The sequence below is a fragment of the Miniopterus natalensis genome, chromosome 12 (assembly GCF_054644295.1).
Source record: "Miniopterus natalensis isolate mMinNat1 chromosome 12, mMinNat1.hap1, whole genome shotgun sequence".
NCBI classification, from domain to species: domain Eukaryota; kingdom Metazoa; phylum Chordata; class Mammalia; order Chiroptera; family Miniopteridae; genus Miniopterus; species Miniopterus natalensis.
In genome coordinates, this window is record NC_142092.1 from 57,397,307 (window position 1) to 57,413,741 (window position 16,435).

At 50.8% G+C, this 16,435-nt stretch overlaps 1 protein-coding gene across 1 annotated transcript; it reads right to left on the reverse strand.

Annotated features, from left to right (window-relative positions):
- Positions 1 to 11,668: 11,668 nt before the first annotated feature.
- On the reverse strand, positions 11,669 to 15,361 carry C12H9orf152 (chromosome 12 C9orf152 homolog). Its single transcript, XM_087823219.1, has 2 exons — positions 15,169 to 15,361; positions 11,669 to 12,824 (listed from the first exon to the last, which is right to left on the reverse strand). Exons 1-2 carry the CDS (start codon positions 15,359 to 15,361, stop codon positions 12,298 to 12,300), a joined length of 720 nt encoding a protein of 239 aa, XP_087679345.1. The 3' UTR covers positions 11,669 to 12,297.
- Between the last annotated feature and the right edge of the window lie 1,074 nt (positions 15,362 to 16,435).

Here is a 16,435-nt window from a genome sequence, read left to right on the forward strand (position 1 = left end):
CCCCTTGCACTTACTTGCACCCCTGACCACCTGGTTCCTGTTCTTTACCCACTTGCCACCCCCACCCTGCCCCTCTTTCTAGGGTCTCCTTTCCAGGTGCCTCTTAATCTCTCCCCCTTTATGTGACTTCTTCCAATTCTTTTTCAAGCATATTTTCCTATCCTGAGGATCTGGGGGCTTCCCTGTGGCACCTGTCATGGGTGGCATCTTCCCACCTCTGTATGGTTAGGAGTCCTGAACTGCGGGGGGGAGGGGAGGATACAGCCCCTTTGAAATTTTGATCAAACTAATAATAATATGTAGCATTTATAAAGCACTGAGAATGTGACAGGCACTTTCATGGTCCCCATGAATGTAATCTATTTCTTAAAACAACTCTATGGGATGTACTATTTTGATTTCCACTTTACGTGTCAGGAGACATCAATTTGAACCTGGGCACTGACTCATGGCATTGTTCTTTACCTCCCCCACAGAAACACTGGCAACTGCGCATGCTCGTCCAGTACAGCTGATGACATGTGGGAGGTCTTGGTGACCTTAGAGCATCTCTCACTGGACTCTGCAGGAAGAGGGCTCTCGTGGATCAAGGTCAAGGCTGTGATGGGGAGCAGAGTCGAGGGAGAGTGGGGTTTTGGTAGGAGCAGCAAAGAAGTTTCTTCATTTGAATGAATTCCCTCTGGGTTCTTCCTGGGGATCAGCTCTCCCAGGAGATGGTGAGTGAAGTTGGCCCAGGCATCCCAGTTGCCAAAAAGGAACCAGAAGAGATCGCAGATGGGGTGATGTGAATGTGCTAAAGTCAAATTGTGATGACTGCACAACTCTACTAGAAATCATTGAACCGTACACTCAAAATGGGCCAATTTCATAATATGTAAATTATACCACAATAAAGCTGTAGCCAAACAAAAAAAGGAAATAAGGAAACCAGACTAAGAGTCCATGACAGGCCAAGGAGACCACACAGCCTTAGGTTGAAAGAAATGAGTGGAGTCCTTCAAGCCAACATGCGGCCACCGGCTCATAACTAATGAGGAGGAAAGCTTGCTGTCCTGGGGTGTCCCCCAGGAACCAGGATCAGTAGGGTTGTGATCAGCTGTGGGTTCAGACATCCTGGTCCTCTTTCTATCCACACTAACACCTGGGGCCTGAGGCACAGCCAAGTGGAGTCAGGGTACATGGGACTGAGATTTGGTGGGCAGAGCTGCTGAGCACTTGGGCCGAGAAAAGACGGGGAGCGGGGTGTGGTGTATGTGATGGTCAGAGTAGGTCTTTTAAGGGATTCTGAGGAGGCTTTTCCTGCAAAGCCACCCATTGGAAGCACTGACCCCTAACAGGCAGAGGGCAGGTACACAGGCTTTTTAATCTGTGATGTAGAACATCTGTGGGGGGAGAGAAGGAGCCTGTGGCCACTACCCCAGGTTCATCTCCCCTTTTTTTATTGGTGGCAAAGAAACTATCCTGTGGGACATATGAGGCCATGAGGTTACTTTGGAGCCTTGCTCATTGTAATTATGGGATTCCTGGGTCACAAGAGGGTGGAGACTATATCCCTCCCTACACAGAACCCACACAAAATTCAGAATTAGACTGCTAGGGGCACAGAGATCAAAAGGGAGCATTCAGCCCGGCCAGGCGTGGCTCAGCGGTTGAGCACCGACCTATGATCCAGGAGATCGGGGTTCGATTCCCGGTTAGGGCACATGCCCGGGTTGTGGCCTCGATCCCCAGTCGGGGGCATGCAAGAGGCAGCTGGTCAATGACTCTCATCATTGATGTTTCTGTCCCTCCCTCTCCCTTCCTCTCTCTGAAACCAATAAAGATATATTTTTTTAAAGGGAGCATTCAAAGGTTTTAAATGTAAAAGATAACACTAAGGCAAAGAATACGGCCTGGGAAATAACTGGAGATACCACACTGGCCATTTCTAAAGGTTGCCCAAGCATCTCTCAGAGAAAGAAGAATGTTCACATAATACAGCTCTTACAAAACAAATTTCCCCCAGATAAAGCAATCTCAGTGTCCGTGAACCTTGATAGGAGAGTTATCCAGGCACTTCGCTCTAAGCTCACAGGTGGTGGGCTCTGAACAACTTGGAATGGCTCTGCTGCTACCCTAGAGAAATAAAATCACAAGCCTCTCCCTTAGTGCTTCTCTGCGCTCCCCTTTAGACAACATTCTGCCTCTGCAGGGATCAGCTGGTAACATCCATGTGGCTCTAGAGGGCGCTGTTCTCAAGCTCAAGTGGACATTGCCACCACCTGGAGGGCTGGTTAAACAGATCTGGGCCCCATGCCCAGAGTTTCTGACTCACTAGGTCTGGGTGTAGCCTGGCGATGCTGCTGCTGCTGGTGGTCCAGGGACCTCTCTGAGAGTCGCCAGCCTGGAGAGTGAGTAGTGACGGGCCTGGCATTCCACTTCTGTTGGAAAACTGGGGAATTGCTGCATGGTTTCTAAGTTACAGATATAGGCACATGTGGTTCAGGGCTGTTTTGAGTATTTTTGGGGGTCTTATATGCGTTCGCCCAGCATATCAACTCACCACTTCGTGGATCTTGGAGAAGCAGACATGAGACTCCACCCAGTCTCTCCAGGGAAGCCCCCCTGACGGGTCTGAGCAGATGCAGAAGAAAATATAGAGGATACTGTCTACATATGTTCAGACTTCAATTGGAGGGTCAGATCAAGGGAGCCTCTTGATTCTTGGAAGAAGTCTTTGTTGTGTAGGGTGATAGCGAAAGCAGGATTCAATCATATAAATTTGTTTGAATAATATGGTTGAGTGATTTGAGATGAGATGCAGAATAAGAGGTGATTCTTATCGGGCCTAGAGCAGCATTTCTCGATTCTGACCCCATCAGGATCACCTGGAGAGCTTCAACCTTTGGCTTCAAATGGTCTGGGCTGGAACCCAAGCATTGAAACGTATTGAAAGGATCCCAGGTGTGTTAAGCATCACTGTCTAGTGCTGTGGTTTGGAACCCACTACACATTCACATCATCTGGGTGGTTTTTGTAAAGATATTATTGCTCGGGCCTCATCCCTAGATATTCTGACTTATTTTTTCTAAATGGGGCAGACATGGGTATGGACTTGAGTATGTTTTAGCTGCTCCCAGCTTCTTCTAATGTGTAGCCAGAGTTGTGGATCACTAGTGTCATGGAGAAATGTGTTTGTTTCATGACCTGATCCACTTCAGAAAGTTCCTGGGGGCAACATCAAAATGAAATTAGTAAAAGGCCTTGAGGGGCTGAACTGTCCCATCTCACTGGTCCCAGGAGACAGAGCAGTGTTCATGATGGGGGTGGTGGGTGGGTTTCAAAGTGCAGTTGTCACTTCTCTGATACTCTCAGCTCTCCTCCCACCAGGAAACCTCCATGCCCAGCTGTTAAACTTTTGGGTTAACTGAGGGATAAACAAGCCACAAAGGGTGCCATAGGCATGCTCTAACCTGTAATGGGTGTGCATGGAAAAAGCACACATGAACAAAGGCCCCAAATGCCACAGGGTGATTTCTGCTATAGGAAGCCATGACCATTCTTTCCATTTGTCCTATTAATGCATTGTATGTGGGAAACGTATTTATACATTTTATGTTGACTGGTAGTAGAGCATGCAATGAAAACTACCCGCAAACAATGTGTTAAGTGTTTGCCAATTCTCGTGGTGTAATTATTCCTATGATGGCTGATTTCAAGATGCTAAGAGTTGAACAACTGGTTCACGGAATTCCTAAATATTTAATAATTGATGCAGAACAAAACTACTGTGATTAGAAGACACACAGGATGACCCGAGATGTAGGACTAAAGCCCTCATTAGTAAAAGCCTTCATTTGTCTGGCATGTCTCTTATGAACCAGTTGCAGAAGGTAGCAGTCAGGGATTCAGTATTCTGACCATCTGATCAGGATTAGTGCTAGAGAGCAAAAAGCCAGCCCATTGGCACCACCCCTGTTGCCAGGGTCTGTGACAGAGGAAAGGGAGAAGGGGATGCTGGGAAGACCAAATATGTGAACCAGTAGAGCTTGTGTTTCAGACAGTTTCCCAGTATTGATCAGCAGTTCCACTGGAGTATCACTGTCTCTCTTACAAGTGCTCAGCTTATGGGATCAGGCAGGGAACTCAAATTTTGGGTCCATCACTTTTTCAGTGCAACCATTGACCATTCGCTCACTCTAGGCTGGATTTCCGACTTGCAGAGTTGCTGTGAGGATTAAATAGGTCATGTGAGAGTGGTAGGTACAAATGTGCTCTGGGTTCCCTTCCTTTAAAGCCCCGTATTCAGTTGGCAAATACTGAGTGCTTAGTATGTGTCAAGCTCTGTGCATATAAAAACAAATGGAAAGGGATTTTTAAAAGATGGTTTCAACTGGAATTGGGGAAGCTCATTTGGAATGTGGGGACAAAACTGCTCCAAGGTCAGGCAATGTTTTTACACCTACTTAGTAAATAGAGCCATTCGGGGGTAACCTTTACTGTCTTAGCATGCTTTTAATTTTTCCTTTCTCTGTAGGACCCATAAAGTTGTGGTATTCTGGACAGAGAGATCTAAGTGATAGAGTGTTTAATAAAAGCCAGAAAGATTCAGAACTCATCAGTGGAAGGTCAAAAGGTGCAGGAAGCTTGTAAGGAGACATTTAGGAAGGAACTTCCCAAGATGTACTTGAAGGCTCCAGAAGCACCTCCTTGATAAGGGAAGGGTGGAGGGGGTTCCTTGCCCTATTTCAGTGTTTTGCTTTGACTCAAGATTGGCACCTCTGCCTGCAAGTATGAAATGTGGCCAGTAGGTGGCAGTGATTCTAAAGTAAAAACAACCTCCGCAGCCCTGGGCCTTCTGGGGGCCAGGAGGGCGTTTCCCAGCCTTCTCGGAGGACAGGACTCCATTGCCATCCAGAGCAGCCACCCCAAAACACCGCAGTGCCACCCCGCACGCAGGTCAGATGCAGCTCTTTACCTGCACTTACATTTCGATGGAAAATGGCCCGCTGCCACCAGAGGGCAGCAGACATCTACGTGCTGCCACGGTTCCTAAGGCTAGCTCTGTGCCAGGCACTGCCTTGAGAGCTTTACATGGATTATTTCATTCAGTTCTTACAACGCTCCTTTGCACTATACACTATTAGTATATCCCCATTTTATCAATGAGGAAATTCACATATCAGTTTGAATAACGCTTCAGATGATGCAACCAGGGGTGAAAGATGGGTTCAAACCCAGGCAGCAGTGCCAAAGCCTGTGCTCTTACCTCCCAAACTTTCCTTCGCATTGGCTTGGCTCAATAGCAGACAAGCCTCCAGTCCTGCTCCTGGGCAGCTCTGTTTTCTCTCAGACCCGGAGAGCCTATCTTCGGCACAGACCAGCCCAAGAGGGAGCTGGTACTACCGACAGCTGGAAACTGGGCTTGTGGCTAAGACCCGGGGATAGAGTATGAGTGGGGCATTCACTGTCACCAAAAGCCAACACCCATTAGGATTCTGGCTCTTTCCAACAGCTTCACTGAGCACGCAGGCATGCGGAGTAAGCTATCACACGTGCCTACCGAGTTATACAAATGTTCTAGAGCGCGACAGAAAGCACTCCAGTTCTCCAACCCGAATCACCCATTTTCTTTGGCTTCTACTGTTCACATGCACATACATACAAGCACGCATATTGCGGAATCACCCCAATTCTAAGTGTCCATTTCTGTATTGGGTCGGGTAAAGCTAGACTGTCAACAAAGAGACCCAATAATTAATTCAGTGGCTGAACGAAGAGAGAAGTTTATTTCTCACGTTACAGCCCACGGGGAGCATTCGAGGTCTGAGGACAGGCTTGTTTGAAGCAGCACTTTGGAGGCTCCAACTTCTTCCACCCTGTCCCTCCGTCACCCCCAGGACCTGTTGTCATGGGCATGGACCAACACTGGGAAATGGTAAGATGCAGTAAAGCCATTGACTGGAACAATAGGTGTGCCCATTCCCTGGATCTTCCGGAGCTGTGACTGACCTAAAGTGATGAAAATGGACAGCACACTGGCTGCTACAGATTAGGAAACAGTCATTCTAGGATTTCCACTGCTATCACGAAAGCCAGCGAGGGGACCATTCAAAGCCCACAGGAAGAAGCTGCTAGAACCTTCCTAGAGGCTGCACATTCTCGCAGGGTCCACATTGACCTTACCCCTCCCACAGTTCTAACGGCACAAACTATGGGAAGAGAAACCGTGGGCAGGGAAGATGAGAGGAGCGCGGAACCGCCCACGGGCCTGGAAGTCCCCTAGATCGAGTGGGAACCGACTGTGTCTTAACCCAAGGATGACACATGCCTCCTTGTGCAACGCAAGGATCACTCCCACTCCCACACGTCCTGCACAGCGTCCGCATGCTTAACCAGGACCCATGGGGAGGCTCGTGGGGACGCTTAGCCTGGACTGTGACCTCACTGCCAGTCACTCACAGATACAAATAACCTGACCATGTTCAGATGTCCCTCAGTCACGTTACCTGTATCTCACTCCAGTGCAGCTGAGGGCCTTCCGGAGCCTCTCAGGGTCATGTAGCTGCTTGTACTTGTGCAAGTTTCTCTGACCCTGAGTTGTAAGCCATCTAGATTGACCCCAAGAATGTTCTGGTGGCTGCCCAATATCTTTGCTGTGTCATTTAGTCCAGGTTACTCTCCATTGGTTTGCAGTGAACTCATGCTTATCTCCAAAGCTGCTGGAGCATGGCCATGACCCTTAACTAATACTCTATAATGTATGAACTAGAGATAAACGATGTTCTTTAATTGTGAGTTTATGAGTTGCTTCGGGAGGGGTGTACCAGCCTGCCAGAGATGCTTAGTAATGATAATTGAGTTCATGAAATGCATCTAGTCTTCATGGAGCCTGGGGGGGGGGGGGGGGTGGTGACATTGAAGGCTGGCCATGTAGATGGAACATGCCTAGAGGACCAGCTCAATATGAGACCCTCAGCACGAGGAGACTTTGGGCTTCTGGTACTCAGGTGCTTTGCTGAAAGTTACTAAGAGAACTCATTAAAATGGCACAGTCTCTCCATAATTAGTGAGTTACTCTCCATATCTCCACGCAAGTGCTTGGGACACTAATGCGGATATTTTTGGCTTAAAAAAATCTTCCAGAGGAGATCTACCAAACGTGCCCCATCTACAGTGATCACATGGGAAGGCAGGGGACAGCCGATGTGACCAGGGGGCCTGCCTCAGAATCACCAGGAGGACTTGCTAAAGCAAATTGCTGGGCCTCGCCTTCAGAGTTTCTGAGTCGGTAGGTCTGGGTGGGGCCAGAGAATTTTCATCTCTGACATGTCCCCAGGTGACCACGATGCTGCTCGCCCTGGTCCACAGAACACACTTTGAGAACCACTGAGCTGGACTACAGAAGATTGGCTGGGATGCCACTGGCGAAAATGTCATGGTTCTTTAAAACACTCTGAAAAGAATTATTTGCCCACCCTGCTTACCTCTGACCAAAAACCACAGGGAGGATTTTCAGGAGCTTCTCGCTGAACCATTTCAGGCCCTTGCCCTCGAGCACTCCTTGCTGTGGTCACTGAGGAGTCCTCTCTCATCTGCATGTGGCTCCTAGTTCACTGAGCTTGTCGTTTCTGCCATGCCCCCCCCCCCCCCCCCAGCTTGTCAGGTTTATTGCACGGCCCCTTTTGAGTCCACAAGTGTTTAGAAAATGTCATGGTTCTCTCCGGCCCCTGGATAGAAGCACCAATTTCACCACCAACAGTTTCATTTCAAAGTACAGGGTGGGGCAGAAGTAGGTTTACAGTTGTGAGTACGTGAAACACAGAGTTTATACTTGGATTATTATTTATTAATTACTGTATTATTTTCCATATGAACAACTGTAAACTACCTTTGCCCACCCTATATTTGAAGGGGATTTTCAAGCTATGGTGATACAGAAATCAGTGAGGGAAGGAGTCAGAAGAAGGCAGTTTAACACAGTCGTGTTAAAAGACAAACTGAGGCACGGTAAGAAATGTAAGAGTTTATGTGAGCACAAACTGATCCGAATTTGGGGGCCAGCTGAGACTGGGGCAACTAGCAAAGAAAGGTGGACCTCTAATGCCATGGAGGGGGCGGGGTGCAGCAGGAGCCCCAATAACCAATCTCACAGGGGACCCCCCAGCGCTAGGGGCGCTGCTGGGGATGGAGTCCCTCTTCTGCAGGAGCCTGGGGGCCACCACGTGCCCACACCAAGCTTGCAGGCCGGGAGCCAGGTCCGTGTAAACAGCCCAGGGAAAGATCAAAGTACAGGCACATAAAGAGCCCTCTGTGCCCTCTCTGTGCCCGTGTCCTGATGCCAAAAGCTGTGGGCACAGAAGGGGGAGGGTGTCTGAGCAAGAGACCACGCCCCCCCTCTAGCCTTAAAGGTGTAAGTCGGGTGTGCTGGGCAGGGATGGGGGAGGGGGTTGGTGGGCTCTGACTTGAAGATGACATAGGCTTTTAAATTCGAATCCGTTCACGTCTTAAAAACGGGACTAAAAGCGCTTTAACGGCCGCGAGGGACCGAGGAGTCGGGCAATCGGGCTGAGCGGCGCGAAGGCGGCGCCCCCTAGCGGGGAGGGAGCGGAGTTGACAGCTCACGGGAACGACGCCCCCTCAGCACCTTCACTCACCCCGCGGGCTGCTGTCGCCGCGCCGCACAACTGGGAAAGCTGTGGCTCCGCAAGCTAAGTGATTGGGCCAAGGGCACGTCCACGGAAGGCCGCGCGGAGACTGCAGGCCCGGGGAAGGTGGAACAAGTCTCAGGGCGGCCACGCGGGGGCGGCCTCGCGGCGGGCTGCAGGGCTGGGGGCGGGCGGGGTGGGACCCTCGGGGATGGAACCCGCCTGACGCCCGACCTGTGCTGGGAGCTGGTTGTTCTCTAGTTTAGGAAAACCTGCTGGCCCTGCGCGGAGCAGAGCGCGGGAGGAGAAAGTTAGCTCCAGCCCTGACCTGCAGGGGAGAGAAAGTCACTCTTGGACAGAGTGACCCCCACATGTAACCTGAGCCCTTTGCCCAGCAGGACTGACAGCCCCGTGCTGGTAACAGTGCGTGCGATTGTGACACCGAGAGATGGTTCCAGGTGAAGGTTCCTGGCAGAAGCAGCCTCGTGGGAAGGGAGTGGGAGGATTGCAGGCCAGCCTGTCCCTTCAAGCGCCGCCGCGGGGAGCACTCACCACCCCCCCGCCCCAGGCAGGGGATGACCCAGTGCGCAAGGCGGGCCTCCAGGGCCAGCGCGCTCTCAGGGAGCTGGGCCTGAACCTGCTAACACCTCCGTGGCCTGCCCTGGCGGAAAAGTCTTCCCACATCTGGGATGTCCTCTCGGATTCTGGCCTCTTAAAACCACACTCACGAAAAGGTAACTCCAGACTGACAACTGTGGGCTCTAGAGAATGGGGGTTTGTGGAAGGTTTGCAATGAGGGGAGTAACTGTGCAACATCTTACACAATCTCTTGCCTCTTTTTTTTTTCTTTTTTTAAATATCAGAGGATATTTTTTTCCTTGCTTTTCACAGAGAGAGAGAGAGAGAGAGAGAAAGAAACATCAGTGTGAGAGAGACACATCAATTGGTTGCCTCCTGCATGCACCCCAACTGGGGCAAGGATTGAGCCTACAACTGAGGTATGTGCCCTTGGCTGGAATTGAACCCTGGACCCTTCGCTCTAACCACTGAGCAAACCGGCTAGGGCTATCTCTCGCCTCTTGAGGCCTGTGCCTGCACATCCCGGCTCTTCTTTCCTCTGGCCACTCCTCTTCAGTGTCTTTCGCTGCCGCCTCCTCCGTGTACCCCACCTCTTCTAAGTAAGAACTGGAAAAATCCTTAGAGATTCTTCAACTAAGTAAATTGGGAGTTTTCCGGACTCATTCTGGACCCTGTCTTCTGTCCACACTCTGCATAGGTGAGCTCAACTTCTCGTTCTTTTGAGGAGCTCTACATACTCGTGACACTTAACTTAATAAGTTTAGCCCAGAACCCTAATCTTATTTATCCACATGCCTGTTTGATATCTGTTTGTCTCATGAGCATCTCAAACTCAGTATCCTTCAAACTGAACTTAGGATTTTCCTTCAGTAAATCTTATTGATTCTATCTCCAAAGTATATATCAAATGTATTCACTTTTGCTCCATCTCTCTGCTTCCGCTCTTGCTTGAGCTAACAGCTAACAGCATCTTTCCCACTTGAACTTGCCATGGCCCTTTTCCTCTGACACTGCCTCTGAACATGACCTTCAACTCATTCTCCATAGAACGACCAGAGTAATCTGCTTAAACTGCAAATCAAATCAATTTAGTCTTGTATGTAAATCCCTTAATGGCTATTGTGTTCAGAATGAAACCTAGCATTGTACTATGACCTGGCTCCTATCTACCTGTGCTAGCCATTAGTGCTGCTCATCCATGTTCCATTCCTTCTCTCCTTCTAGGCACCTGGAAGGAGGCTGTCATACCCTTCAAGTGGAGATATGACCATGTGACTTGCTTTGGATGATGGAATGGGGATAAAAGTGATGAGAGCCAGTACATGACTATTAATGCATATTTTTTTCTCCTGCTATAGTGATTAGGGAAATCAGTATTGGAGGTGCCACAAGAGTAAAGCAGCCTGAACTGCTGGTAATAGATACAGGAAAACTGCCTGGGGGTTTACCCAAATCCACAGTAGACTTCTCATGAGTGAAGGAAAAAGCTTCTGTTGTAAGATTTGGGGGTTGCTTGTTACTGCAGCAAAATAGACCCTATCCTGATTGATACACTATAGAAAGGGGGGGTTAGTTGTGGGAATCCTTTTTAAAACAAAATCAAAGGACACAGTGTATTTCAGAAAATTTTCTTTTTCTTTTTCTTTTTTATTAGACTATAAAAAAATTAACAACTGTCTCTTATTAATTATTCACAAAAGGAATCACAATGAATCTCCAAATTGGAGTGAATTTATGGGTGGTCCAAGGAACAGGCACATACGTATTTTTGACAGGTAATGACAGTACTGGAAGGGGATAGGCAAGACTGTGCCACGGTGGGGGAAAAGATGTGGGGGAAACTTTACAGAGAGGGGTTGATGTGAGGAAAAGGCACTTTAGATGTGTTTAAGTATCATTACTAAAGTTAAGCATTAACCAGGAAAGACATACTTTATACCCCATCACACCCAAGTAACACCTGCTACACTTTCTCTCAGGTTTAATATATCCCAGGAAGGATCTGAGTGATCTGAATCTGGCCAAAAGGGGAGCAGTTTGTGGGAAACACATATTTTCCAAGCAGGAGCATTTCTTTGGCTCCTTCTGCTCAGGCTCCTATTACTATAGATCTTCAGTGATTGGCAGTGTTTAATAAGAACTTAATTTTGAGAGAGGGAAGAGAGAGGGAGGGAGAGAGAGAAGACAGACAGAAAAGTAGAAGGGAAAGAAGGAAGGAAGGAAGGAAGGAAGGAAGGAAGGAAGGAAGGAAGGAAGGAAGGAAGGAAGGAAGGAAGGAAGGAAGGAAGGAAGGAAGGAAGGGAGGGAGGGAGGGAGGGAGGGAGGGAGGAAGGAAGGAAGGAAGGAAGGAAGGGGGGAAGGGGGGAAGGAAGGGGGAAGGGGAGATAAATCTGTGATGAGACTGGATGTGCAGTCTCAGTGGGAGGTGAGAGGTGACCAAACCCTCCTAAAGACCCCTTAAACACACAAAATGGTAGGTGGCATTGTTCTGCCCCTCTTTACCCAGGGTGACCATACTTTGGGAAGCTCAAGCTGAAATGCTGTGGTCACTAGAAGTGAGTGTAGTGACTTCTAAGTGAGCTGGCCTCCAGGCAGAGCAACCAGGACAAGGCAATTCTCAGAGCTCACCTTCTCCAGAACATGTGAGGAATCACCAGAAGTTGTTGGAAACAAGATTGTCCATGTTCATTGACTCCAGGGCACTGCTAAGGCATTCCATTGGCTAGGGTCCCTGTTTTATGTTTCCAAATTCCCTGGTTCTAGGGACTGAGCAGATGTCCTGCTGGACCTCCCTAAGGAATGGGCATCCAGGGCTCCATAGCAATATCTTCTTGTATGAGCAGAATGGGGCTGCACTGATCGGACAGCACTCTTCCATCCTGAACTGTGAGCCATCTGGTCTGGACAAGCTTTTCTTTTTTGAAGGACAAGACCATGTGCCCACTGTGAAGTTCATTTCCCACAATCCCTATCGTTGAGCTAGTCCAGTTTTGCTCACAGCTAGAGCCCCTCATTGTGGCTCTGCCTCCTGGGTTCTTTGATGAGACAATAGATGGCCTCAAGGTTGAGCCATCTGGCTGAGTAGAAAGCTTCAGGGTGAGCCATATAAACCCAGGTTCCGGGCAGCTTGGGAGATCCTGGGAGTTTTCCTCTGGGGAAATGGATAGTAAGCTGGTTTTCCAGGCCTCTGTGGGTTCTTTATGGAGGAAGGGCACTGAATGCCATTGTTTAAGCCGGATCCCACTGTCTTTGTTTGGGGATTGCCCTCCTGACGTTCATGCTGGGCTGCCTCTGGGATCATGGTCTCTTGCTGAGTCATCTGCTTGTTTTCAAACAAGCTGGGATCTCTTTCCTGAGGAAGCCTTTGCTCAGACCCCATGAACTTGCCCTTGTGTTTTACGTGATGACTGGTTTCCTGGTGGAAGGTTTGGACCGAGCAGTGCATCTGTAGGTGTGTGTGCCACAGAGACCTGGGGATCTGCAGACAGCCTCCATCAGCCTCCTCCAGCATCCCTGCTGCCTCAGGGTCCACCTTGTCCTGGGACAGTGAACGCCTCCTCTCCTTGTTAATCCAAACAGCACTGACCATGGATTCAGCAGGAGCAGGTGTGTTCCCTCCTGAGAAAGCAAGGCACAAGCAGGGTCACCGCTGGAAGGAACATGGCCAGCTCTCATTAAAGAAGGCTATGCCCCAAATGTCACAGAGGCCAGGCACCCAGTGCATTGCATATGTGTACACACATACACATGGACGCACACACGATCCTACTCACATATGCTCATACAGGTGCACTCCCTCCCAACCTCACACACCCATGCAAACTGTCCCTCTCTCTTTCTCTCTCTCACACACAATTATTCATTCATTCAAAAAATATCTATTGAGCACTTATTGTGTGGCAGGCATTAGTTATTCTAGGTCCTGGGAACACAGCAGTAAACATCGAGACAAAATCCATACCTTCCTGATGTGCTCTAGTGGGGTAGAAAACAATAGCAAATGAATATAATAAAATTTCCAGTGGGGCTCTGGCAGGGCAGCTCAGCTGGTCAGAGCATTGTCCAGATACGCCAAGGTTGTGGGGTTAATCCCCGGTCAGGGCACATACATGGAGCAACTAATGAATTCATAAACAAGTGGAACAGCAAACCGATGTTTTGCTCTCTTTCTCCGTTCCTCTCTCTCCCTAAAATCAATCAATAAAAAAATTTTAGGTGGTAACCAATGCTATGAAGAAAACTCAAGCATAATAGAATTTAATAATAGGCCTCAGAGAAACACCGATTGGTTGTCTTCTGTAGGTCCTGCAACCGAGGCATGTGCCCTGGCCTGGGATTGAACTGGCAACCCTTCGGTGCACAGGACAGTGCCCGCGGCTGGGCTAGGCCTCAGTTTTTGGCTGCGTGAGGGAGTGAGTCCTAAGAGGAGCTAAGGGACTCCCACTTCAGGCTGAAAGAAGGTCAAGGAGGGAAGGCACACACGTGGTCGCTCGTGTCAGGATTCACAGTCACTCATCGGTGGAGAAAACTTAACTTACCCGCTGTGCGAGGCTGATAAGGGGGTGCCGCCCAGGGCGAGGCGGGAGAAGCGTGTTTCGAAGCAGAAGCAGCTCCCTGTGGAGGGCCGGCCCTTACCCTTCCACCCCGCTCGGGGCTGGGAACACATTTGCAGCCCCCCGCTTCCCTGAACCGGCTGCAGGTGTGGATGCCGACCTATGCCTCTGTGCTTCTTCAGGGACATATTTTTTGCCACCTTGTGGAACGTGGTAGTTTACTGTCAACTGCTGGTGGCAGGGAGGGCTGTGGGAATGGATGTGTGAAGGGCATGTTCCTACAGAAAGCAGGTCTGTGACCAGCCTGGACTTCCCTCTGAGATGTCAGGGAAGCATTCTGGCATTTGTAGGCGACAAAGCGTGTGGCAGGAGTGGAGAGAAAGTGTTGCGGGAACAGAGCCAGAGGGAAGCCCCTGAGCCCCAGTTCTGGGACCAGGAGAAACAGGGGCGATGCAGCCATCTCCGCGAAGTCCCTGTCCTGCAAACACTAACTCGGGTGGGGAGGCTGAAAATGGGGTCCCACTTCGTATCCATGCTACTGTTTTCTTAGTGTAACAACATGAAAGTTGTTACGCTAAGTGCTCTTCAAAGTGCTCTGTACTCACTCGAGAACAGAGGAGGCTGGGGGTGTGAGGCTTCCTTAATTCTCGGCCCTGAACTGTACCAGTAACCACAGGGATTTCCAGGCACAGCCTTGACCTTTCAGGGACCTTCCCGCCTCCCTTGACTGTTCCTGTGTGATGTCCAAGGGCAGTGGTTTGACAATAGCTTGATGTCTGAGCCCCGTGTTCCTAATTTACTCCTGCAGTGAAATCTGAGTTCCCAAAGGGAGCAGGCTCCCCCCCCTCCCCCGAAGAGGGGGCTTTTATGTCTCCTTGCACTTCCCTGGCTGCTATTTGAGGCTGTGATGAGCCAGCTCCCTAAGCCATGGCTCCTCCTGGGACCCTGAGCCCTGCACTTCCTCTGGCCAGTGCCCAGGCTGTTGGGGATGCCACGTCTTCTCTCTCTGGAGCCAGTTTCTTGGGTTTGCAAGAGGTGACTGGGTGAGACCCAGCCAGGAAGCAGAGCTCCCATCTCCCCACCTGGCCCCACAAGGGGCAAGCTTGGCTCACCAGGCAGACCAGTCCAGCAAGATCAGAACATAAGAGCAGAAGCCAGGGAACAGCAGGCTGCTGGCCAGATGCCTGGCTGAGGCCCCTGGCACAGGGGGAAGGGGACTGAGCCCGCAATGCTGCCCTGCACCAGCCTTTCTGCTCTGGCTCTGACCCCCAGGAGGCCTGCATTCCCACCGGGAGGGCCCACAGAGCCTTGGCCCTGCCTGCAGGTGGGGACCCCCCACCCCACCCACCCCACCCACAACTAGGCCCTGACCCCCTCCGCTGCTGCTCCCAGCACCTGCCCAGCCCTACCTTTCGGGAGCACCATGAGGTGGGCCTGGGCCCTCTGCTGCTGCCTCAGGTCTTCATACTGGGCTCGCAGGAGCTGGACGCTGAGTGGCGGCCCTTTCCCCAGGGCCTGAGTCCTGGAGGCCTCAGCCATGAAGGAAGCCCCCAGCTGCCAGAAGTGGGCAGGGCACAGGCTGGGGCAGGGCAACCCTTTCATCTGCATCCGGGAGAAAAGCAAACACTGATGGGCGGGGCAGGGGAGGGGAGGGTGGGAGGCGGTGGGGCTAAAGGGGGGTGGGGAGGAAAGTGAGCGGGAAGGTGCAAAGATGTGGGGGTGGGGGTGGGAGGGAAGATGACTGGGGGGGAAAAGGAAGGGAGAGGGAGATATTAGAGGGAGGTGGGAGGGGTGGGGAGGTCAGGGGGGGGATGAGGGTGGGAGGGGGAAGGTAGGTGAAAAGAAGCCAAGTGGAGGGAATGCACCGCCAAGTGGAAAGGTGGGGGAAGGAAAAAGCTAAGGGTGGGGGAGAGAGAAAGCAGGGTGGGGGGAATTTAGGGGGAAGAAAAAGTCAGGGGTAAGAAGGGAAATCAGGGAGCAGAGAAGAAGGGGTATGTGAAGAGGGAAGGAGCTAATGGGAGAAGCAGGTGGCAGTGGGGGGTTGAGGGGTGAGAAGGGGGCAGCTAGAGGAGGAAGGGGAAGGAATGAATAGGGGTGAGAGACCCAGGGGCACAGGGGTGAGGGAAGGAGCAGGGCATAAAGAGAAAGGCAGCCACAGCAGCTCAGAGTCCTTCTGGGGGCCCAAGGAGGCTTCCTATTCCGGATCCTTCACTGCTTGGTCCTAAAGCAGTTCTAGGAGCCAGGGTGAGGTCTCCCATTTGCTGGCAGAGCTGGAGCTGATGCTGGGAAAGGCCATGTGCCTGCTGGGCTCACACCTCTTGGACCGGAACCTGGACGCTCATCAGCAAACCTGTCCAGTTGGTTTGCAGTTGGAAAAGGAGCACCATCTGCAGCCTCACACAGCTGGTGCCTCCAGAACGTGCCTGCTACAGCCGTGTCCTAGGGAAACCCCGGAGCAGAGGTGTCCCCAAGACCTCCACTCACCCCCAGCACACATCTCAGGAGAAAGCCCAACCCCGCTCTGTTCTCTTCTTGGGGACAGAGCCCAGGGGAGCCCAGGCCTCCAGCCAGCCCCACCTCTTTGACATTTGATGGAGCCTCTGCGGTCTCAGCGTTCTCCAGCCAAGCAATACCTCGGTGTTTATCTTACCCACAGTTACACTCTTCCTCACCCTC

Bases quoted from the DNA above. Each gene is read 5' to 3' on its own strand.
- C12H9orf152 (XM_087823219.1), bottom strand. From the start codon at position 15,361: ATGAAAGGGTTGCCCTGCCCCAGCCTGTGCCCTGCCCACTTCTGGCAG. The intron at 12,825-15,168 runs GTAGGGCTGGGC...TTGCTTTCTCAG, and splicing joins CCTCATGGTGCTCCCGAAAG to GAGGGAACACACCTGCTCCT.